The sequence below is a fragment of the Carassius gibelio genome, chromosome B21 (assembly GCF_023724105.1).
Source record: "Carassius gibelio isolate Cgi1373 ecotype wild population from Czech Republic chromosome B21, carGib1.2-hapl.c, whole genome shotgun sequence".
NCBI lineage: Eukaryota > Metazoa > Chordata > Actinopteri > Cypriniformes > Cyprinidae > Carassius > Carassius gibelio.
In genome coordinates, this window is record NC_068416.1 from 13,785,583 (window position 1) to 13,811,151 (window position 25,569).

Here is a 25,569-nt window from a genome sequence, read left to right on the forward strand (position 1 = left end):
GACACTGAAGACTGGAGTAATGATGTTGAAAATGTAGCCTTGATCACAGGAATGAATGACATTTTAAAATATATTCAAATAGAAATCAGTTACTTTAAATTTATTAAAGAAATTAATTTCACAATATTACTGCCTTTTCTGTTTTGTGGATAAAAATTTGTGAGCCGAAGATAATTATTTAAAAAGCATTAAAAATCTTCCTGTTCATTTATTGCATGTACTTTGCTTTCTTGCAGAATTTGTAAAATGTAAAGCAGTTTTAAATGTGAAGTTTGAATCTGGAATATTAAGGTGAGCATTCACTCAGATTGATCTTGAGGTCATATCTTTCCAATGTATTACTTGTTGGCTTTGAAAATCAATATCACCTAAAATTTCCATTTCGTGCATGACTGTTTCTATGTCTGTGGCTTCGTACTGCTTTGAAATGTCATTTGTTGTTCCAAAAATGTATCTTCATAATTGTACATTAAACATGAAATATGTTCTGAGATTGTGTCACATCATGCAACCACTTGGAGTTCAGTGTGGACAGACAAATTGCTGGTACTAGTCATTATAATAGCATAGCTAGTAAATTTTGATGGATTTATGCACATGCAAAATACATGGCAATTATATGTGGTAGAAATAAAGTACTGTCAAGGAGGAATGAATGAAATGAGAGTGCTGCAATAACAATAATTTGACTTAATTTGAAAAATCTGTGACTTAATTAGACAAAAATGTTGGAAGAGCGTGAAGTGCATGTGGTTGACAGGATGTGGGAATCACACATCTGTAGATGGATAGGTTGATAAAATCAGAGGGTTAGAGGAAACATCATTTGACTTGAGTCCTCAGTGAAGTCTGTGACACAGGTGTAGAGAAGCTGGAAGATAGTTTAACTTAAAGGTGGACCTGATGTTGAAGAGGTTACTATGATTGACAGGAACCGATGTGGAGGCAGCGACAGACAAATTCACTTATTTCAGCTTTTACGAGACCTCTGCGAACACAGGTCATATGTTACAGGAAGAGATGGAAACAACAAACTACAGAGAGCTGACAATGCTTAGTAACCATCACACACTTTGTTTGCATTTTATTTGCTTTGAGATCAATTGTAGCATTTTACCGCAGATAGCATCCGGTTCAATGGGAAGCTGTGTGACTGAATTCACTCCTAACGGAAAAAACTTCTCAAAACAGGAGGAAGCAAATCGATTCATTTATGTGCAGAGGGCTTATTTGCTAAGTCATTTTGTGGGCCCATTTCCATCCCCCTAATGGTTACTTTGGGAGCAGTAATTAAGCAAGTAGTGCTAACATTGAGCCACCTGTCCCTTGGCTTTTTCTTACCCCATCTGACTGGCCGCTCTGCCTCTTTCGTACACATTTTGTGTTTAGACTTGAAATAAACATTACGCAAAAGTTTGGGGTTGGTAGGATGTTTCAAGTCTTTGGAAGAAATATCATATGCTCACCAAGGATGCATATGTTTAATAAGAAAATACAGTAAAACCAGTAACATTTGTTTCTAATTTAATACAATTTAAAATGTAATTTGTTTCTGTAATGGCAAAGCTGAATTTTCAGCATCATCACTGCAGTCTTTAGCGTCCTTTGGAGATCATTCTAATGTGCTGATTCGCTGCTCAAGAAACATTTCTTGTTATTATCAATATTGAAAACAGCTGTGCTGCTTAATATTTTTTGTGAAAAACATTATTACTGGATTCTTTGATGAATAAAAAGGTGAAAAGAACAGCATGTGTAAATTGAAATATTTTGGACCATTATAAATGTCTTCACTGTCAATTTAATCAATTTAAAGCATCATTTGCTGATTAAAAGTATTGGTTTCTTTAAAAAAAGAATGGAAGCATTCACTGGTCTTGGATTACAGCATATCATAACCTGAATTTCACAAACAAAACAATAACACGGATAAGAGTGTACATCATGGGGATGGACTGCGACACGCTGCTAGGATAACGTTTGGTGTGTGGTGGTGTGTGGCCAACTGTTGGCTTGGTGCAGCAACCATAAGAGTGGAACGGATTTGAGATGTGCCATATAGCCATTCCAAGCCAGGATAAAAGAGAAACCACGGGCTGTCCATGGCAAGCTAGCATGGTCCGTTAGAGACATGTTTTTCTCCTTAGCTTTGGATGGGAAGTGAGTCATTGCTGCTAATACTGAATGAAAACGCTGCTATGTAATTTCAGCGCTTTTGGGACGTGAAGGTCGGGTGCTTCCACAGTCCCAGCAAGAGATGTGTGCGGCAGGGAAGGTTTGGCAGGCGTGAGGTAAAGCAGCCTGGTGCAGTGTGGTCCCTGGTTTGGGAAGGAGAAAGAGAGAAAGAGGCTGGCTGTGGTCCGCTGGCGCCACAGACCCCTGAGCTGGGGAGAATGCGGGGGCTGCGCTCCTGCCTTTGAAGCTTTACCTCCCACTAATTCTGGCCTTCCAATTTCCACACACTGCGTAGATCCCCTCCACCACCCCCTATCCTCTCCTCTCTCCCTCCCTGTCCCTTTGTTTCCCTTATAAGGACTGGCCCGGCCATTTCCTCAGCTTTTCTCAGTGGGGTTGTGTGTGTGGGTGTTTGTGGATGTCTCTGTTGTGGACTGGGGGCAGCCAATAAAAAACAAGAGTTGAGTTTTTGGCGTTTGGATTCTGTCATGAGAAAAAATTCTGTGTCCGGACGTTCAGCGGCGTTCTGTCGTGTCTCGTATTTCACTGCATGATTGACAGCGGGTCTCTTCGGATTATGTTACGAAACAGGCGCCTTTTCAAGTTTGCTAATGTGATTTTAAAAGTACATTTCTCCAAGATTTTAAACATTCTAACAGATAAAGTGTTAATAAATTACACAGTGACATCTTAAACTACCGTTAATACATTTGAATTATTCTGGGATGAAACACTCTAGGATATAATTAGGCCCCCGGGGAGGTAACAGGGTTGACCAGGGTTTTCTTTTTCCTTTTTTTTTATTTTTTATTTTTTTGGACTTTACAAGCTTTAAGATCGTGAAAGTACATATGTGATTCTTAGAATTCAATTTTGATAATTCTACAGACATTCACTTGTAAGTTATCAACTATTTACTATTGAAAACATGGTAGCATGGATGACATTTTAAAATTGGGGACTATTCTCAAAAGTATAATGATAAAATGATATGGTGTCCTTGGAAAGTTAACTTCTTGAATACATGATTTCTTATAAGAAAGTTTTTTTGGATTTATGAAGTCATTAGTTAAGGCACAAAACATGATGGTAACAGGGTTGACATATAACGTGGGTTCTAAAACTAAAATACTGTGTACAGAGAGCAAATTAAAACAAAACAGCTTTTATATTCACTTATTTTGTTTATCAAAATGTGGATATTTGCTAAAACAGCAAGAAGTGGGAAGAAAAACCACACAAGAAATGTTCTGTTTAGTGACATATCTATATTAGCACATAGTAAAAGATGGCATATGCTTTCATTGCTGAAGTCATTTAACAATAGATAGCTACTGATACTCAAATCACACCTGTTTTGTAGAATGACCTCTTTACATCTTTATAACAGTCACAGCAGCTATATGTTATTATAGATTATCAAGGGTATCATGGTAACATTCAGATTCAAAATAAAGTGGCATTGAAATATGTAGCAAAAGTATATATATGGGAGATAATGCCCTGCACCCTTCAGACTTGATGTGCTCTGCTCTTCAAAGTGAGTAGTACATTGTTTCAAAGAGAATTCTTCCTGTACTCTCACTGTTACTGCAGTGAATAAACGAATGAAATAACAGACAGGTAATTGGGTTTATGCTTGCACAGGTGACATCACACTTTTAAGAGGGATTTACTTCATTGAGAAGTTGACTGAAGTGGCATGAGACTTTGATTTATTCACACTAATATTTTTAATTGGTTATTGTTAATCAGTTAATTGGTTCCTATCTTACTGTACAGTAAGTTTTACTGTCTGCTTTACCTTGAGTGAAGCAACTCTGTCTCATCTTTTACAGAAACTGTAAGTCATGCTTTTCTGAAAAATAAACCTATTTGGTGTGGTAAATTTATAATTGTGAAATAATGTTTTCATGGTTTACTTTTTTTATTATTCGAGGTGCTTTTTGTCACAGCATCTAGCTGTGGTACTGATCACGTCCCTCTCATTTTTGCTTTACTCCGTCTACATACAGTAGTGTTTGAAGATAAATGTACATATTGATTTCCCAGGCACAGTAGGGGCATCGGTACAGCACTCAATAAAATGTTGGAGCCATGCGAAAGAAAGGTCCAAATCTCTGCTCATTGTTCTCAGTCACAGCTTTTTTGTTGTCAAGGTCTCTTTTAAAAATCAGAATGCTTTCAACATCTTTCTGTCTCTCTCTCTCTTTCTGTCTTTGTGTCTTAGTCTACAGGTTGCTGGCGGAAAGATGTGGATGAGGGCTGAAGTCTAGAGTCAAGGGCATCGGGGTCCATTTTGCCCGTTAAGGGGAGGCTCCACCCTCACCTGGGCACTGAGCGGATTGCGAGCGCTGCCTGGCTCCTCCCTCGCCAGCCCCGTCCCCTCCCCAACCCCGCCCCCCCTCCCACGCTCACACCCCGGTGCTGGACCATGTCTGGCGGACAGCCGGAGGGCAGCCGGACACCCAAGGCCCAGGACCAGGACACGGACCAGGACAAGCGCAGTTGTGGGGAAGACAGCCCCGTTATCGAACGCCGCAACCGGAGCGGCATCATCAGCGAGCCCCTCAGCAAGAGCCTTAAAAGGTCTCGAACCCTCTCACAGTACACCGCCGCGTGCCCCCAGACCGCCAACGGACTGAAACACAACGGCCAAGCCAAGAGCCACGCGGCCAAGCCCCAGCCCGCCCAGCAGCAGCCGCAGCAGCCTTCCGCCTCGGCCTTGGTGCCGAGCAAGCTGGACCGAACCCTGGAGCAGATGCTGGAGGGACAGAATGGCCTGTTACACTTTGCCCAGGCAGCTGCGCTGCTCAAGCGGGCGGGCATGGAGCACATGCTGCTGCCAGGGGGAATGGGAGTGGGTGGGAGCGAGGTGGGGACGGTCGACCTGGAAGGAGCGTCGGTGGCCGACACGGTGGGAGGTCACACAGACTTCCCGTATGGTGTGGGCAGCGGTGGCTTCCCCTTCAACCCGGGGCTGTTCATCATGACGCCTGCCGGAGTCTTCCTCGCCGACAGTGCACTGCACATGGCTGGCTTGACGGAGTACCCAGTGCAAAGTGAGCTGGCCTCCGCCATTAGCTCCGGGAAGAAGAAAAGGAAACGCTGTGGGATGTGCCCACCTTGCCGGCGCAGGATTAACTGCGAGCAGTGCAGCAGTTGCCGGAACCGCAAGACGGGCCACCAGATCTGCAAGTTCCGCAAGTGCGAGGAGCTCAAGAAGAAACCGTCTGCTGCACTGGAGGTAAACGATAATGAGACTCTGTGAACTTACTTAGTTGCATTTGTTCGCTAATGTTACAGAGATATTTTTTTTGTGGCCAGAAAGCATAATTACCTTCCTTGCTTCTGATTTGGGTGAACTTTGTACACGGTGGCGGTGTCTGCTGAGGGTAAGGCTGGGAGATGAGGCTTTGGGGTGACAGGTGGCACTGACAGTAGCAGGGGGAGGGAGATACGGCCAGACATGCACCATGGGGTTTGTTCTAATCTGCCCCCCACTGCGGCATCACGTCACTCTTCCCACATCCTACCTCCCTGACACTACTAGGACACTCCTCAGAGACATGACGCCCTCTGGTATGGCCGCTTTTATAGGTCCCTTCATTCATTAGTTCAGTTTTGAGATAGACTGGTGGTTTGAAAGATGCTGCTTTTGTTAAGGGCAAGAATCGTATCGATGTGGTATGTTTAAGGATGTAGCGTGGGCATGATGTGAACGTATATGTGAATGTGTTTTTATGTACGACGTAATCCATCTGGCTGCAGGGCTGTCATCTGGAGCACCAGGTGTCAGTGACGAACAGCCCACCCCTCCTCTCTCTCTTCAGTGGGAGCTGATGGTCCTATAGACTTCTTGCTGAGGTCAACCCGAGTTGTTCGAATTGTACAAATTCCCAAATTTGAATAGTGTATATTTATTTTTAAATCATCATGAAATCAGAATTAATGCCATTTGCTTAATTCACATTCCTGGCTTATTGTAAACGATCAGTGCATGCTATTTCATAGAAATAAAATGTATTACTTAATAATTTACTACAAGGTTCAGTTTGTCACCATTATTTAATGCATTTGGTAATGAACTACGACAGTTCTACAGCATTTAGTAATCTAGTTTAATGTTGATTCAAGAATATATGATTTTGTTTTTTGTGATTTAATGTTTGTGTACGTTAAAGATGCATCAGTATATGTAGAAATGTATATTAGCCTAGATTAAAAAATGCTGTAGAAGTATTAAGATTGTTAGTGCATATCCAGTTGCATAATTTTTCATGTTAATTTACTAAACCTCATTGCTAATATTGTCCGGTTTGTCTTTATATTCTTAATTATCTCTTTTACATAGTCTAGTGGATAATGTTAACCAACTACCAAATACACTACCATTCAGAAGTTTGGGGTCTGTGACATTTTTCATATTTAAAAAATAAAATAAAAGCTTTTTATGCACAAATGTAAGGCTGCAGTTATTTGATCAAAACTACATAAAAATCACAATATTGCAAAAATGATGGCAAAGCTGAATTTTCATCATGCATGACTCCAGTTTTCCTTGTCACATAGTCCTTTAAACATCATTCTAATTATGCTGATTTGCTGCTTAAGAAACATTTATTATTATTCATGTTTAAGTTGTGCTACATAATATTTGTGTATTGTATTGTACATGATTTAACATAATAATAATAATAATAATTTTATGAATGAATAGAAAATTCAGAAGAATAGCATTTATTTGAAATAAAAATATTTTGTGAGATTAAAATAATAAATAAATGTCTTTACGGTCACTTTTACATCTAGGAAAAAAATAACTTACCTTAACTTACCCCAAACTTTTAAATGGTAGTGTATCACAGTTTCATTACATCTACATTCTAAAATATATTCTAACAGAAAACAGTCCTTTTAAATTGTAACAATATTTCACAATATTACTGTTGTTACTGCATTTTGATTCAATAAATACAGGTTTGGTGAGCACAAGAGACTTCTTTCAAAAACATGAAGATAGATAGTGTAATTAATAAAAGCTTCCCACAAACAAAACAAACCTGGTGCAAATAAAAAGGTCAAATATTGTACATCCTGAAATATATCAGTAGTTTCAATTTAATTAGAGTTTGACATGAATTGATCTGTTGTGACTCTTGCTTGTCTATCAGATCGTAGACAGTGTATGCTTGTACTGTCTGGCTGGAAGAAAAAAATACAATTACAACCTGTTCAGTTGTGTCTCCAGCTATTATATATAGTTTTTTCTTTTCACACTCCTCATGTTTAGTCTTTTTTGTGCCTAATGTATTAGGTTCTTTATAGTTAAAAAAGATGACAAATGATTAAATTAGTTTGAAGGTACTCATGTTTCATTTCAACAGACATCTGCTATATTCACAGAGATTTTAGATTTGTCCATTTGATGTCTTCCACATAAATAAAACCTTTACATCAATTTATTCTTATTTTTTTGGTTGTTGTTTTGTTTGCTGATTACAGACTCATTGAAACACCATCCGTAAGAATAATAATGGCAGGGTGATGCTGTGTCACTAACGTTTCAGTCATTAAAAATGGTCGAATAATTCCATGCCATGTCTGCTCCCCCAGCTGTCCAGTCAGTGTGGAGTCAAACAAGGTCACGTCTGATGGCGTCTCGGGGAGCCCATGTGATTAAAGTGTGTCTAAAACATAAAGCGCTGTCGGTTTATGGTTTCTTAAATAGATGTTAATTCCAGTGCCTATTATGATGGGAATACTTCTGCACTAAGCGTCTGAGATGTGCTACACCTGCTGTTTTATTGCTACTAGATGGAGTTGAAACAGTGCAGTGGAAACCAAACCGAGCACAACACATCAATTGATATTTCTTTTTCAAATTTGTGAATACAAGTTAAATGGATAGATTGTGCATATTGTTGGCTACAGATTAATGCCACGTTAAAGTCTTGACGGAACCTAAGGTTTTGTAGAAGAGGTCATCATACTGTATATAATACATATTGTAATACAGGAACATTGATTGATATTTATCTTTTGAGAAGTACATTTTGCTGTTTTGATCTCTTATCATCTCATCAACATTAATTACAAAACAGAATCAATCTATTATAGTGGGAGTCCTAACTAACTTAACTAGCAAGACTAACTTGGTCAACCAGCTTCTTTCAGACTGACCAATTTCACCAGTACAGTTTTGTCAATTAGACCACTTAACACCTCATCAGTCATCACCATTAATTAAAACATGAAATCATATCCATCGGCATGGACGTTTTAACCAAGTTAACCAGCAAGACTAACTAGGTCAACCAGCATCATGCAGCCCTACCAGTTTCACTAGTAATGTTTTGCTTATTAGACTGCTTAACATCTCATCAGCATTAATTAGAACATGAAATACTATCCATAATCAAGGGATTCATAACTAGCTTACTCAACAACATTATTTTGATCCACCAGCTTCATGCAGACTAATTAGTTTGACCGGTTACATTTTTGCTGTTTAGACCTGATTTCATCTCATCGACATTAATTGCAAAATGGATTCAACCTATTACCATGGGAGTCTTAACTAACTTGACCAACAAGGCTAATTTTGCCAAACAGCTTCTTGCAGTCTAACCAGTTTTGAAAATAAAGTTTTGTCATGTAGACCTCTTAGCATCTCATCGCCAATAATGAGAACATGAAATCATATCCATCAGCATGGAATTTTTAACCAACTTAACCAGCAAGACTAACTTGGTCAGCCAGCATCATGCAGGTCTACCAGTTTCACTAGTAATGTTTTGCTATTTAGACCGCATAACATCTCATCACTATTAATTAAAGCCTGTGATCCTAATTATAAGTATTGAACTCTTAACTAGCTTAACTAACAATACTATTTTTGTCCACCAGCTTCATGCAGACTGATTAGTTTGACCAGTAATGTTTTACTGTTTAGACTACTTATCTCATCATCACCCTTAATTACAACATAGATCCTATCTGTCAGCATGGGATTCTTAACCAACTTAACTAGCATGACTAACCTGGTCAGCCAGCTTCATGTAGGCCGACAAATTTTTACCAGTAACAAACTTACACTGCTCAACATCTTATCGCCAATAATTAGAACATGGATTTCTATCTATGAGTATGGGAATCTTAACTAAATTAACAAGCATGTCTAACCTGGTCAACCAGTCACATGCATGCTGACTGCTCAACATCTCATCCCAGTTAAATAAAAAATGGAATACTATTGTATCTATGAGATTGAAATTCTTAACTTAACTTGCAAGATTAACCTGACCAACCAGCTTCATGAAAGCTGTTTTACCATTAAAGTGTTGCTGTTTAGACTGTTTATCACCTCATCACCAATAATAAAATCTTATCTATCAGCATAGGAGTCTTAACTAGCTTAATCAGCAAGACAAACTTGGTCATAAAGCTCCTAAGTCGAACGACGACTAGTATCACCAGAAGTTTTTTTCAATATTTTTTATTTAGACTGCTTTGTATCTTATCACCATTAACTACAACATGTAATTCTATCTATAAGCATGTGATTTCTGACTAGTTTGCCCAGCAAGACCAACTTGGTCAGCCAGCTTCTTGCAGTCTAACCTATCCTAGCACATTTTGCAGGGCTAACTGAAGCCTGAACTTGCACTGAACTTAAATTAAAGTGTGTGTTTGACAGGTGTATTGTATTGGCGTTTATGGTAAAGCAACAGGGTGTGTGTGTGTGTGTGTGTTTAAGAGAGAGGGTACAGGCAGGGAGTGATCTTGCAGTACTGGGTGTTTTGCAGCTTTCACGGTGCATTGCTGGCATCTCAGAGAGAGCCATAAAAACAGAGGGGAGAGTGAGGGGGGAGGTAGCGTGCAGACGGTCAAGGCCTTTGCCACCTCACACCTCACTGACTGGAGATGTGGGGAATTATTTTAGGAAGCCTGCGTCTGAATGGAAATAAAGTAAGCACGGGAGAATTAGGAGCAATGCTCACATTCACACCAAGATCTCAGAAGCATGCTTGCATGTGGCCGCGTGACTGACTGTTCGTTTGATTTAGTTGTGTTAATGTGCGTAAATCAGTTTGCATGTTAGCATTTGTTAGCATACGTATCTGTGAGGAAATTGCAAGGAACTGTTTGTTTACATTTCACTCTTACATTAAAGGGTTAGTTCACCCAAAAAGGATCTCTCATGTTGGTCCAAATCTGTAAGACCTCCGTTCATCTCAGAACACAAATTGAGATATTTTTGATGGAATCTCTGTTTTCCGCATGTCGCAGCTGACACAGAACAGCATACACAACATACATTTAGTGGATACTCTCCAAGATGGCACCAGGGTGACAAGGAGGAGATTAATTGTTAAATAAAGTATTTTTTTTCTTTTCTTTTGTGCACAAAAGTATTCTTGTAGCTTCCTAAAATTACGGTTGAACCCCTGATGTCACATGGATTATTTGACCCATGTCCTTGCTATGTTTCTGGACCTTGATCGTTTAAGGACACTTGCAGTCCATGTCTAATATTAATTTGAGTTCCGAAGATGAACGGGGGTCTTACAGGTTTGGAACAATATGAGAGTTAGTAATTAATTAGATAATTTTCATTTTTGAGTGAACTATCCCTTTAAATATTTATTTATATATATATATATATATATATATATATATATATATATATATATATATATATATATATATATATATATATATATATATATATATATTCTGAGTGTTTACATATCAATTTATATGTAAACTTTTTTTCTGCATTTGAATGTCAGCTTCTAGCACTAAATGAGTGTGTGTTTTTCATATTTAAATAAAACTAAGCTGGTTTACTGGTCTTGTCTGGTCAAGCTGGTTTGTTTTGCTCATTTCAAGAGAGTTTTGCTCGTCAGCTGTTTAGACTGGAAGAACAGCTGAGCAGCCAGCTAAATCAGCTAAGCCTCTCGCTAGACCAGCTTAAACCACCAACGACTACTTTATTTTGTCATTTTGTATTCTTATTATTAATTTTAATTGATTGATTCTAAAGTCACAAAAGGTTTTCTGGTGTAATTTAATTTAGTATGTAGCATACAAGTGTTAAAATGTTTAGAAGTGTAACCTAAAGTAGTCAAGGTGATTCAATATAAAATAGATTGATTCATGATGATTCATATAAAATAGTCTAATATTGATGACTTGAATAAATCAACTTAATTGAATTCAGCACAGTTTTTGATAGTGTAAATAAAGAAATATATCTTGTATATATCATGTTATATCTATACCATGTTTTGTGAAAAAAAAATGCTAAATATTTTCTGTTAGGGTTTTTTTTAATAACTATAGCGGTATATAAAACCAATAGAAGTCTATGCAATGTCTCCATTTAGATACGTAAGTAAATGTGTGTATGTGTGTGTGTGTGTGTGTCTCATGACAGTCGCATTAGAGGGTGAAGGGTTGATTTGAGATGATGGTGGTATCAGTGCTCTGAAAGGGGGTGACGCTCTCTTCTTGGTATGCGCACACAGAGAGAAGCTGTCACCCTGCACCTCTATCTGACACCCTGACACACACACACACACACACACACATTCACACTCTCACTCACTCACAAAGCGAAGGTACACATGACCGCAGGGCTGCATACAGCACACACCTTAACTCATGGAAAGCAATAAACAGATTAGCATAGACACTTTCTGAAACAGGGTTCAAAAGGGTCAAAAATGTACTGTATAAATATTTTTTTATTATTATTATTATTTTTTTTCATGATGTTGAAAAGTCTCATGCTCACACTGGCTGCATTTATTTGATCAGAAATACAGTAAAAACTGTGATACTCTGAAATAATATTACGATTTAAACAATATTTACCATTTTTTTATGGTAGCAATGAATAGCATGAATTACTCCAGCTGAACTTTCAGAAATAATTCTAAAAGGCTCAATTATTATTGTCTTAACTGTTGCTGCTGATCAATTTAATGTGTCCTCTGAATAAAAGTGAATGATAATGTATCATGGTTTTCTCAAAATATGAAGAAGAAAAAACTGCTTTAAACTAATAATAAGAATTGTTTGACAAAGAAGACTGGAGTAATGGTTGCTGAAAATTCAGCTTTGCAAACAGAAATAAATATATATATATATTAAACTAGAACATTTTAATAATATTTCACAATATTACTGTTTTACTGTATTTTTGATCAAACAAATGCAGTCTCGTTGAGCACAAGAGATCACAATGGCCCAATAAATCACAATTACTTAATTTAACCTTCAATCCACAATTTTTAGCTCAGGCTTATTGAACGGAAACAGTGAAACTGTGCTCTTGTCCCTTCAGGTCAGTAATACAGCTTCAGTGTATCACTGACCTGTGGAAACTGAACCCTCAGCAGATTGGAGCGGTAACTTATTCATAGGAAAATCAATAAACACAGATTAAGATGGTGGATCTTTTGGTTGACACCTTGCAGGAATGATGACCTTGGAAACACATGCTACTGAGTAGTCACCCCCTTGTCAGAGTCCAGTGTTTGTATAGATTTAGGGTTAAAGGTCGTGGGTCAGGCGTTATAGTGGTTGCCTGTGGGCAAGGCTTCTGAAAGAGGCTTGGGCGTTAGGGTCACTTCTAGTGGGTTGTGACAAGCCAAAGGTCACCACCAGTGAATTTTCAGGCGTTTGTGTGCAAGACACACCCATAGCATTTTATCTTTACATGCAGTCAGCAGTGTGCATGTTGCATTGTTTTCAGATGAGTATTTACTCAAATTTTCATTAAAGTCTCTATATTAGGTATATGCATGAAATGCAGCACAAAACAGAATATTGAGATGGTCTTAATAGTAAGGATTTATGAGCAATTATCAGACTTTTAATTGCTCTGCCAATATTTTAACGGCAACATATCTTTAGCAAAATATTAATGTCAGAAAAAACATATTGCTGGAAAATGATGGCAATTTATTTTAAAAAAATATGCTATTTATAATTTAAAATAATCATAATTTTCATCAATTTTTTAAAAAGTAAAAAAAAGAATTCTGAAGCTGTTTGATGTTAGCATATTACTAAGCAAACAATATGATACTTAAATAACCATAAATATATTTCACACATGAATACTAAGCAAAATAGTACTTTTTAAATTATTTTACCAATATATTTGGGTATTGAATCTCAATGCATTCTGTGATTATCTTCTCCATAAAGGAAAATTGCAATGTTGCATTCAGTTTTGATGTCTGAAACTGTATCTTCTGTTTTAGCCACAAGAGTCTGACAGAAAATAAGATTCATATACTCTCCAAAGTAAAAAAAGAAAATTGGCTGACAATGAAAATATGTTTCATCCAATAAATACTTAAAATACACCTGCAACCTTGATTTACAACATGATATTAGGAAGTGCTAAACCATTAAAGTGTTCAGAATTAACGCATGCCCAGCTGGTGTCATGGGAGCACTCTAGTTTAGTCCGTTAAGTCTGGCCCATATATTTCTCTGTGTGTTTAAAACATGTCTGTCTTAGTTTGTCTCGTTCAGGAACGCTTGAATGATAGTGAGTGTGTGGGCTGGTGCACTGTGATCATGTGACCTGGGATGTGTTTTTTCTGCTCATTGCTTGGGTCAGTGTTGGCGAACATTTAAGGTTCTCTGCCGCAGTAGTGTTGCACTGTTGGGGGAAAGGCACTTTATCTTTTCAGCAATGACTGAGCTTTAGCCCCCTTCAACCTCAACGTTGCCTCACAAGGCTTCTTGCTTTTCCTCAGCTGGCCCGGACTCAGCGCCCACCTGAGTCCCGCCGCAGATGCCAAACCGACAAGACGTGCAGCACTGAAAGAATACAGAGAGAGAGAGATATAAAGAGGCCGTAGCGAGAGCAGTGTGGTGGGTTTTCGACGTGACTGCGTGGTGACTAAATAATGAATGTGGCGTATCGGGTTTCACGTGGAGCCAGGGCCATGGCCCATGGCTGGAGAGGAGGAGGGGGGCAGGAAAGACAGAACAGGGAAGGAAAGAGGGAGAAGGAGGAATTAGATGAATCACACGGCCGCAGAGGAGAGCGAAAGGATGCAAAACAACCAAAGTCTCTATTTTGTCTGTATTTTAGCCTGGAAATAGTTTCTAAATGGTGTCTGCTTATAGTAGAATGACATTTAGAATTTAATCACATAATTTTCTTAATTTGAAGGTGCGTTGCTTGTCAAATGTTTGTCCTCTGGCATATTTTCTATTGAAACAGGATATTTAAGCATGAGATATCTAAGACCTTATCCCCTTTTTAAGAATTAGCCAATAAGCTTTAGCTACGTCGCATCTGTCCCTGCATCCAAATATATGCATACTATCATACCATATAGTAGGTGAAAAACACTGTGTGAAATTTGCAGGATGTTGGTTTTATAGTGCTCATAAAACAGTATGCGAAAAGTACTCAGTGACCTACAACTTAAATCTGAATATGCATACTTTAATACCATATTGTAAGGGAAAAGAGTATGTGGAATTAGTAGCATGTCAAACTTGGCAGTATTCGTAAAATAGTAAGTGAAACATATAGCTGGCGGGAAAAAAAATTATGTGAAATTAGTAGTATGCAAACTTTGGAGTATTTTTAAAACTTAAGCAAAAAAGTACTCCGTGACCTACAACTTGTGTCCGAATAAGCATATTTCATCCTTTATAGTAGATGAAAAATAATCTGTTAAAAAATTAGCATTCTGGATTTCGTAGCATTTATAAAACAGTAAGTAAAAAGTTCTCAATGACTTTCAACTTTCATCCAAATATGCATATTTTAATACTATTAAGTAAGCGAAAAACAGTCAAATTTGCAGTATGTCATTTCGTAGCATTTGTAAAACAGTAAGCTAAAAGTACTCAGTGACCTACAACTTACATTTGAATATGCATACTTTAATACTTCATTAGTGTCGAAGTCATCATCAGATTGGTTGAATTATGCAGGATTTCTGGGAGATGTGTGTGTCACGTTCTTTGACGTTCCACCTGGAAACAAAGATACTGTGGCACCAAACCCCCTCACAAAAGAAGAAAGCCGTTAACTGTGAAGACGAGCGCTTATCAGGATCAACTAAACAATGGAGTTTCAAAAATATGTTAAATATTTAAAGTTCGTGACATATAATCTAATAATGTTCAAGAGTTTTACACACCAGTCTATTATTATAGCGACATTCCCACACCCCAAAATGTCCAGCTGAATGAAATGAACTGTGATTGGTCGTTTGACATGTTGGTCAAACATCCTCATGGGCGGGCCTCAGCCAATGAAAGCTGCAATGAATTGAAGTAGCTATGTGAGACTACTCAATGACCCACTACTTCTGACAAAATTCTGGAATGGGCATCCAATGGACACTGTTCTATCTCATGAGGCCCCAGGAGAAGATTCATGATTGGCAGAGAAGTGACGATTAGAGAGCCAACATGGCGGATAGAGTACGTTTGGATTTAAGTCATAATACAGACTTTTGTAGTCCAACAGTACAGACTATGTTTATTTTAATGGGAGCAAAGTTTGTTCCTCATCAAATGAAGTACCTGTTTAGGTAGTGAGCACTTTCGGACACACCTTGTGAGACCTAATTAGCTAAATACTACTCAGTTGCAGGTGGTATTCGGAGGAGGGGAATTCACGTTCTAGAGAGCATGTGATTGGACAAAAATCTGTGTAGTACAGGATGAGTCATTAGTATTTTTGCTGTGAAAGAGGAAGACTTCAAAGCTAACAGACATGACTAAAAGCCACAAAATGCTAATTTGGATCTAACAAATTTAGGTCTATATGTGTTTTTTTTTTTTTTATCCAACCCACACTCTACTAAATGCACCCCATTTCTTTCCCCTCCCCCCATTTCTCTTTTTCTTTCTCTAAGAAGGTGATGCTGCCGACGGGTGCAGCGTTCCGGTGGTTCCAGTAGGACTGTGACCTCTGACCTCCACCCAAAACTCTGCCATCAAGTGCAATGCCAACTCTCGCTTGGATCATCTCGGGCACCAACACTGGCTGACATACACAAACTACATGAAAAAAAAAAAGAGAAAGAAACACAAGACAACTATGAAAAAAAAACTTCATCACAAGATACAGAACAATAAAACAACAATACAAAAAGAATCAAACGAGTAATGGATGCACCTACTTATTCCTTGAACCAAAAATTTAAACATAAATAAAAATATCTATGGCAACTTTCATTCCCTTTTATATGTTTCCATTTTGGTACCTTTTTGTCCCTTTTCCAGCAGATTTTTTCTGTGGCTTAGACATGGAACTGTTCATTGACAAACAGAAATGGCGGACTCAGTGTGGACAATCAACAAAATTTCTGTGTTTGGTGTTAATGTTGTTCACGTGTGGAAAGATACAGTACTTGTGTAGAGAATGTAAATTTTACGGCTATATTTTAAAATTAGTGGCTAATGGCAAGCACTATTGTAATTTAGGACCATTGTTCTTACTTATATACTGTATTTTATGATTGTTTTTTTTTTTTTTAAGTTTGATTTAAATTTAGAGTTTTAAAAACTGATCAATGTTTGTCTTTCAATGGAGAGTAAATATTCCAAAAACTACAAATCCAGTTTTCTGAATGAACAAATATGCATCATAAAAAACCCTACTCTGACGACGACTTAATTGGACGATAAAATTGTCATTGTTTCTGTAGGGTTGTTACTACTGGAAGCTCCAAACTTTAAATATTTCAGTTTGTTTTACTGTACTGACAGCCTTTTGTTATATCATGTCAGATTACATCATATCATGTCGCGTAGTATCACGTCGAATCACGTTCCACGTGATGTTACATTTTATTACGGCTCGTCACATTATTGTTCTCAGTGTACAGGTCTGAATTTTTATGGAGCCCTCCACAGCGCTTGCTCGGCTCTATTGAACGCACTGAAAAAGTTTGAACTTTTTTTTGTTTTGTTTTGTTTTGTTTTCATTACATTGCCGGTAGCTACATCTTTTAAAAAAAGCAGCAATGTTTGTATTGGATTAGAACCATGGGCTGGTTTTGTGAATAAAAACAAATGCATGTATTTGTGTCGAAAATTTACAGCTCTGACGTCTGTCTATTTGCATGTTTTTTAAGAAACAGCAACAAACGTACAAAAACAAATTATAACAATATGGAAATGTTCGCAGAATCCTCTAGGTTGTTCCCTTTTCCATTCAAGCAGTAAAATAAAAAGCAATGGGACAAAATATGTCATTTTGAGATGCGATAAAGATGTTTTATCAAGAGTCTTTGATTTCTTCATCTTCTTCTACTTAATATCTGACACATTTATAGCAATGACAGTGAAGAAGAGTGTGCTTCTGGCTTCTGGTCTGTGGCCCACTGATCTTACTATCTTTGCATTCCTTCGTACGGTACAGTCTGACATTTAAAGGTAAAAAAACACAATTAAAAGACAATGAATTATTGATACTCAGCCAACGTCTCTGACCAGCAGTCTGTGAAAGCTAATCAGTGGTAAGGTAAATGGGAAGGTAAGGGTGTTTTGGCAGCTCAAACACCTTTTGAGCTTTTTGCTCTGAATATCACCATGCAAAAGTGCATGGATTGTGTGTTTGGATTTTTGTGTGTATAAACTTTCAAGGATGGACTTGCTACCTACAGAATTATTATCTATGTTCATAGACCCTAATCAGGAAAGACACCATGTTGAATTTAATGTGTCTGTGGGGGACAGACGTGCAGTTTCGCTGTATTAAGGTCCTGTATAAAGATTGTGTCAATCATCAACTATCAATTATCAACAAATTTCAAAACTGTTTTGTCAACTACATGTTTTTTCTCTTTTTTTTTAGGAAGATGTTTCCATTGCTAAACAATTGGTATGAATGCACTGTGCTTCAATCCCTCACAGCCTTGTTTTTATACCTGTCAAAAATGAAATATTACGCTACCCCAAAAGCCTTATGGACATGGTCAAATTAAAAACTCGTTATCTAATAAGTAAGACATACAATCAGGGGTGTAGGAACTATTTTAAAGAGCATTATAAGAGGGATATTTATTTCCTGAAGTACAAGTTGCAAGATTAAATCTTACTTGAAGGGATAGTCCACCCAACAATTTTGTCATTATTTGCTTACTCTCATGCCATTCCCAATCTGTACTCATTTCTTTCTTCTAGATACTTTTGAAGAATGTTGCTTACAAAACCATTTTGGTGCCCATTGACTTCCATTGTATGTACAAGAATATAATGGAAGTCAATGGGAAACAAAATTGTTTAGTTACCAGCATTCTTCAAATATGTCCCTTTGACTTCCACAGAAAAAAAGGAAAAACATGTACATTTAAATAATGATAGAATTTTCATTTGGGTGGACTATGTCTTTAATTAAAATTAAAATATATTCAAATTACCTGCATTTTTAACATAGTTTTATGTAGGCGGATGAGAGATCTCACTGGTGCCCTATATCGTCTATGACCAGGACCACCACTGACTAGCGGGAAGAATCATACTTAATGTAGCAAACTTTTTAACGACTGGTAAGGGGAGTGAACTAGCCTCCGAGAGCTTCTGCAGCAGCCGAGTTAATTGCAGCTTTTTAGAGGGTCTGAGATGAAAGACGGCGGACGAAAGCCCCCCTAAATAGGGTCAAGCGATACCTATGGGACACACTGAGTAATGAGACTTTGAAAAGTAATGATTAACTCGGAATAAATGCAGAAATCGCAGTCGTCGTAACACCCCTGCATACAAGAAACATGGTTGGCCTACCACAAATGCGAACTAATAAAACTAAATTTTTACGACCAAGTTAGACAGGTGGAAGTAAAAGTATGTGGATTATGCGAACAGAAGAGCAAAGCGTCATGCTGCAAGAGAGAGGTGGAGGTACCAGCTGCAGGCCTGGAGTGCTGGATAGAGTCCTCAGAGCCGTAATGAGCCCAGGTCTGTGGTGCAGTCATCAGAGCAGGATCTGTAATGAGCCACAGTCTCGGGTGGAGGCCCAGTTTGGTTGGGTTTGTGTAAAAGTGTGTATGTCTGTGTGTGTTTATGTGAGAGAGACTGAAAGAAGTAGAGCTCGAAAGAGAGAGAGAGAGAATGTTCCCAGCTCCCCCCTGGTGACAGCGATGGGCCAGTGCCATGGCCGCGGCGCTGGGAGGAAGCTGAGGCTCTGCATTATTAATGTGCGCCACGGCGTCCTCGCTTCTTCCCAGCCGCACAGCTCACTGCCCGTCCTGCCATCACAGAGGGAGAGAGAAAAAGAGAGAGAGAGAGTGAGAGAGAGGTATGTATTGGGGGGTGGGGGTGGATGGGGGCTGTAGATAAAGAGAGCAAGAGCCTGTTAGTGAATGCAATGTGTTTGTGTGTGTGTTGGGCTGAAGAAACAATGTTTTTTTTTTTTCTTTTGGTCAGTGTGAAACTATATGCCTGAGAGAGGACATAGTTTTCAGCCGATGTATCTACAGATACAAAAAAAGGCATGCATAGCCTACGTGTGCTGAATAGACATATTTTTCTGTCTAAAATATCTGACTTTAGGGAATAAAGTGTTATACGGTTATTCGTACTGTATCCAAAAATGATGACACATTGAAATAAGTAATTTATGTTAACGTGAATTTTTCTTGTAGAAGAAAAAAATATACGAAATCCGGCAGAAAACTGACAACATGATTTGTATGAGTATTGAATATTTATTTTTTATTTATTTATTTATTTTTTTACCGCTTTCTGGTTAAAGTTATATTTCCTAAATGCATTATGGTTATCTTATTGTAAATGATCCATCCATGCATATGTTATATTTTGTATTTATTTTATTTACCAGCAGCGCTGGTTCTGAAAAGTATTCTTTCCATTAATTCTTCCAGTTCTAAAAAGTCTGTGTTAAAGTGCTATTAACAATTAACCAAGTCTACTGTCAACCATGAGGTGAATCACAAGTGTTACAAATCTTTACTTGAAGCAAAGAACTATATGAAAATATAACAAAAAGACAAAGATACAACGGCTTTAGTGAAGGAAAGAACTACAATCCAATGAAGCATTGCAAAATACATGATCAAATTAAAAATAGAAAAACTGACTGTTCTCATTTAGGCCCAAGTTTAAGCCCTAATATATCTAAAGAAAGCTATCTGTTAGCATTCCCATCCATCTCAATGTCTGTTGACATTTATGCATTTGGCCGATGCTTTGGAAGTGACTTACAAGGTATACATGCATTCAGGACCTTGGCGTTTCTAGTGCCATGTTTCATGGGTACTCAGTTACACAAACCTATTTTTTGAGACTGAGCCATGTTGAATGATCCATCTTTACTACAACTCATTTAACAACAGCTCAAGTTGCAATTTTAAGACCCATCCAAAAAATGGTCACTAGTAAAATATTTAATATATATTTAATATTATGCGGCTAATAAAAAAAGTCAGAAGACATTGTTATGTTTGAATATCTGTCAATGAACTAACATGTTTTTGCTCGTACAATTGTGGTGGAAAAAACAGTTTTACTTCTTTTACTTCAGTTTTACAATCTGACTTGGGGGACTTTTACACAGCAAAGTTTTCAGACAAAAACAGGAAACTATTTTATGCATTTTGCGGTTCGTTTACACGACAACAACTTTTTGGGACTAAAAATGGCAAAAAAAACTTTTTGAAAACGGCACCATTACCATTTCCATGAAAATGTAAAATGTTTTGTTTTTGGCTTCATCCTTGTCAGGTTTTCACTGTCTACTGAACGTAAACAAAACTGATTACGTTGATTACGTTCTGGGGTACTCTCCAAAATGGTGGAAGAAGGTAACTCAGGGAGAAGAACTGCTGAATAAATTATGTTATTAATTTCTTGGTGCACAAAAAAGTTTTCTCGTAGCTTCATACAATTAAGGTTGAACCCCTGATGTCAAATGGAGTATTTTACCGATGTCCTTGCTACGCTTATGTCCATTGATCGTGATAGTATCCATGCTGTCTATGGGATAATCAGAGAGCTCTCAGATTTGATCAAAAATATCTTAATTTGTGTTCCGACGATGAGCGAAGGTCTTACGGGTTTGGAGCTACATGAGAGTGAGTAATTAATGACATCAGTTTTTTTTTGGGGGGGGGGGGGGTGAACTAACCCTTTAACAGGTTAAGCTGGTTTAGTTGGTTGTCAACTTGGTCTCCCAGACCAAACCACCTGAATGGTTTCAAACCACCAGCTTTAGCAAGTTTGATGTTTTTTTTCAGCAGGATATAGTTATGGCACCCTAATAAGCCAGCTTTAACCCAAGTAAGTTGGTGGCCATCATAAAATGGTAAAATACTATTATATGCTATTTCATAAATCTAGCCTCTTTTGCTTAAATCAGATAGATAGATAGATAGATAGATAGATAGATAGATAGATAGATAGATAGATAGATAGATAGATAGATAGTAAGGCAAGATTTCCTGCCATTTTGAATGTTAAATTTAATCAGATCATTTGGGTTATACAAGTTGTTTTGGGTTGCGATGAGTTATAGAGTAGGTTTGATGTTGCAGTTGTGTTCATGTAGGAGTGTGAAGCTAAAGGTGAATCTCAGGTTGCACATGAAGCTGTAGATGCTTCGACAGGGTTGGAGGCTTCCAGGAAGGTTCTTCGGGCACGTTGTGGGCGTTCATAATGTGTCAGTGAGGTTGTGGTGGGTAAATGTGGTACTGGACTCTTTAGTGGATGGTGAGGTAGAGTTAATCAGGCTGCTGTGGTGTGGAGGGTCAGGCTACCGAGCAGACCCGTCACAGTGGGAGAATCCTAGAATCTTATCACAGCCACACAGACATGCAACCGCGCTGATCTGCTCACCCTCACGGCCAACACGCGCATGCCCTTCCCCCAGCCCCACGCTCGCTTCCCCATGATGGCCTGAGCCAAGACAACAGTCACAGCCAGCAGAGCCCAATAACCCTGCTGGACCGCTTTGCTGGAGACGTTCAGAGCGACATACAAGCAAACAAGAACGGGCAGAATATCAAAGCCTAATGCATAAGCGGTAATTGATTCCAAGATCACTGATGTAGTCATGTCCATAACATTTTCTAACACATCAGAAGGTGCTATATCTAAGATTTTATCTCAAATATGAAAGTTGCTGCAACACTAGCGGCACCAAAGGAGGAAATCAGCCTATAAATTGCTTGCTTTTAGTTATCTCTGCATTTAATTTGGGATAAAAAAGAATATTAACTAAACCTAAAATTACTATTATTTTCTTTAACAATATATAAAAAAAATATATTATTAGTAAAAATTTTATTAGTTTTAATATTATTATTTTTCAGGGTGATTAAACTGTCCTCATATTATAAATAGAAAATGGCTCATTTTATGAATTTTTATATCACATATAAGTATTTCATTTATATTTCATAGGAAATTCCCAATTCCTACAACTTCATGATATTATGAATACATAATTTGTCAATTACTTTGATCATATTTACTGAAAGAAGAGATTTTATGTGTACAAATATCTAAAACATTCAAATCAAAACACATTTACTCGAAAAGCTAAATTATTATTAAGCTATTACATCGTTTTCTGAAGAAAAAAAATAAAGTGAGTTCGTACTTAAGATGAGAAATATTTCAACATTTACCACTGATATAAGAAAAATAAACTTGGTTTTTAATTGATTTTATGTTTACCCCCCCCCCCCCCATATATTCTTGTTTCCTCAAAAAAAAAAAAAAATAATAATAATAATAATAAATTCCCCAAGAAAACCATTGTTAATATCTTATGTAATTTTGCTTCTCAAGTAAATGTTTTTCAGTTTAAGAATGTTTTAATATTTTGGTAACACTTTAGTATAGGGAGCAATTCTGAAAATAAATAAATAAATTTAAAAACTAACTTTTTGAAGACTACAGCCAATAAATGTTTAAAAATTTTGAACGTAGCAGCTAAACCTTATTTACCCAAACATTTTCCAAAAAGTTGAAGCCAACAAAAAAAGTGAATCTGACCACTCTGACCAGGAACTGGTCTTCGACACTGATTACTTTTTAACTGAATTAGGGTGTGCGTCTCAGCAGCAACCTTGCCTGGCTATTCTCCTCAGGGTGTGGAAGAGCGAGAGGAAGAAGGAGAAGAGGAGAGGCTCCAGCGCTGAGGGAGGCAGAGTGCCTGAGGGCCTGGGCCTGTGGCTGAGGGTGAGGAGTGAATGAGCAAACCCAATGAGCTGCTGCAGTGGAGGAAGACACGTCACCATCGCTGTGGAGTTCTCCACATTAACAGACCGCACAACTGTACGTAACAATACACCTCAAAACCATAACACAATATCTGCAAGCTGTTTCATAAATTGGCGAGTTTCTCCAGCACCAGAATATGTTCACATCTGGTGAGCTGACAGATGTCCCCTCAGACAGTTACCTGTCTCGTAAACAATGACAGGTGGGCATTGTTTTATTACAGTACATGCATGAAGCATGTATTGCCTAGGGTGCATATGGTAGATATACAGTATATGTTCATCCTATAAGGGCACATGACACTCTAGTATATGAACTTCCAATAAAATAAGATTGACATATTTCTACCCACCTACTTCTCTGTGGGGAATACTATGATATACCAGGAATATAAAGCCATTGCAGGGAAGTGCAATTTTTTTCTTCTACATCGTTTCCATTTGCCATAGAAAAAAAGCATACAGCGATCAGAAACTGTCAAGCAAAAAAAAAAAAAAAAAAAAAAAAAAAATCATTAAAATAATTATAATTGTGTGTTTGTGTATAACTATTTTAACATGATAGCCATAAATGGTAATGTATTTAGGAATAGTTTATGACTAAATGCAAAATTTTATAGTGAATGCAATTTTTTTTAATTGTTGTTGATATATTTGTATTGCATTTTTTTGCATATTGTTGACTTAAGCAGACAATTTGTTTTTGAAAATATACAAATATCAATCTAGATTACACACTAATTAAATTGGTTAAACCACTGGCAATATAACAGCAATATCAGCTAACTCAGATTTTTTTTCCAACTCTTATTTATTGTATTTTTTTTTTTTCTCAAGCTAGAGCTTGCATTAACAGAAACTCCAATAAATGCAACTTGAGAATCTCAGTTAAATAAATGGTACTTCTCACACCCACATCCCCCCCAAAGCACACTCACACAATCACGCACACACGAACACACAAACACACACGCGCACGCAAGCACACCCGCAGAAACAGATTAAGCTCAAATCAATGGCTGGAGCTGAAGCGGAGGAGAGATTTCACCCGGGCTTCTCGTTAAGGCCTGGCTGAGGCGCGGAGGCTCGGGGGAGTGTTATTACCAGGGTGATGGTTGATAAGACGCTCGTTCCTCCACGCCGCGTCCCGCGGGACAGATACATCGCGCAACCATGGAAACCGTAAGGCTAGGTGTTATGCTATAATTGGGCCGGTGCTTTTAACAGCACAGCCACACAGCCAGGTATGCCAGCGTCTTCAAATGAGAAATTATACCATGGTGTGTGGAGGAAGAGGAAGAGAGAGTGATAGAGTGAGTGAGCGAGCGAGCGGAAACGTAAAAGCCTTGGACCTTCACCTTTTCTAATACACATCTTCTTTCTTTATTTCTCTCTCTCTCTGTCTCTCTCCCCACGTCTGAGCCTCTCCATATATATATATATTTTTTTTTTTTTTTTTTTTTTTACTTTTATAGGAAGGAAGTGGAATTTGTTATGCTCCAATCAGTGTGATTACGACTGAAAAATATTTTTAAATGTGTTTAAAAAATCTGTCAATTTGAACATTTGAACATCTGTCAATTTGAAGGCCAACAATGACTTTGCAGGTAGGCTACTTCCCGACACTGATTTCGACAGGCAGTATACTGGTCTTATGATCTAAATTAATAAAATAAAATAAAAATAGAGCGCTTTGTTGATAACTAAGCCACTATTTAATTAATAGGCTAATATACTACTTTATTGTTACAGATGAAAATAAAAGTTGAAAATTGTTAAAAAACATACATTTCCACACAAACTGACCATCAACTTTTAGACTTTTTTTTTTTTTTTAGCTCAACTGTCATGAGTTGTGTACCAAATCACGCACTATACACTATATACACTTATTCTAGTCACTATGTACTCAACCGTGTAGAAATTATCTAGAATTATTTTTTCATCCAGCAATGGAGCCCCTGCCCTCCCCTCTAGCACATGATTAAAGCTGTGACAGTGCATGAAAATATCCCAAATTCCACTGTTTTGGAATCTTGAGTGTGAACACACTAATCACACTATACTAAAAACGGACATAGAATAATGCATAAGTACGCAAGGTTGGAACCACTGGAATTAAATGCACAGCATTGTGGGATATCATCAG

At 37.7% G+C, this 25,569-nt stretch overlaps 1 protein-coding gene and 1 long non-coding RNA gene across 5 annotated transcripts in view; both read left to right on the top strand.

Annotated features, from left to right (window-relative positions):
• cxxc5a (CXXC finger protein 5a) overlaps nt 1-17,276 on the top strand; it is a 22,990-nt gene extending 5,714 nt beyond the window's left edge. For 3 of the 4 annotated variants that reach the window (XM_052588855.1, XM_052588854.1, XM_052588856.1), the window contains exons 2-3: nt 4,406-5,422; nt 16,089-17,276. In XM_052588855.1, coding sequence (XP_052444815.1) covers nt 4,610-5,422; nt 16,089-16,133 — 858 coding nt within the window. In that variant the 5' untranslated portion in view covers nt 4,406-4,609 and the 3' untranslated portion in view covers nt 16,134-17,276. The remainder of the gene's footprint in view (nt 1-4,405; nt 5,423-16,088) is intronic. The other variant, XM_052588857.1, reaches the window with a different exon arrangement.
• On the top strand, nt 5,432-7,640 carry LOC127986577 (uncharacterized). Its single transcript, XR_008160895.1, has 2 exons — nt 5,432-5,757; nt 5,947-7,640. It is a non-coding gene; the product is annotated as an uncharacterized LOC127986577 (long non-coding RNA).
• Nucleotides 17,277-25,569: the final 8,293 nt, after the last annotated feature.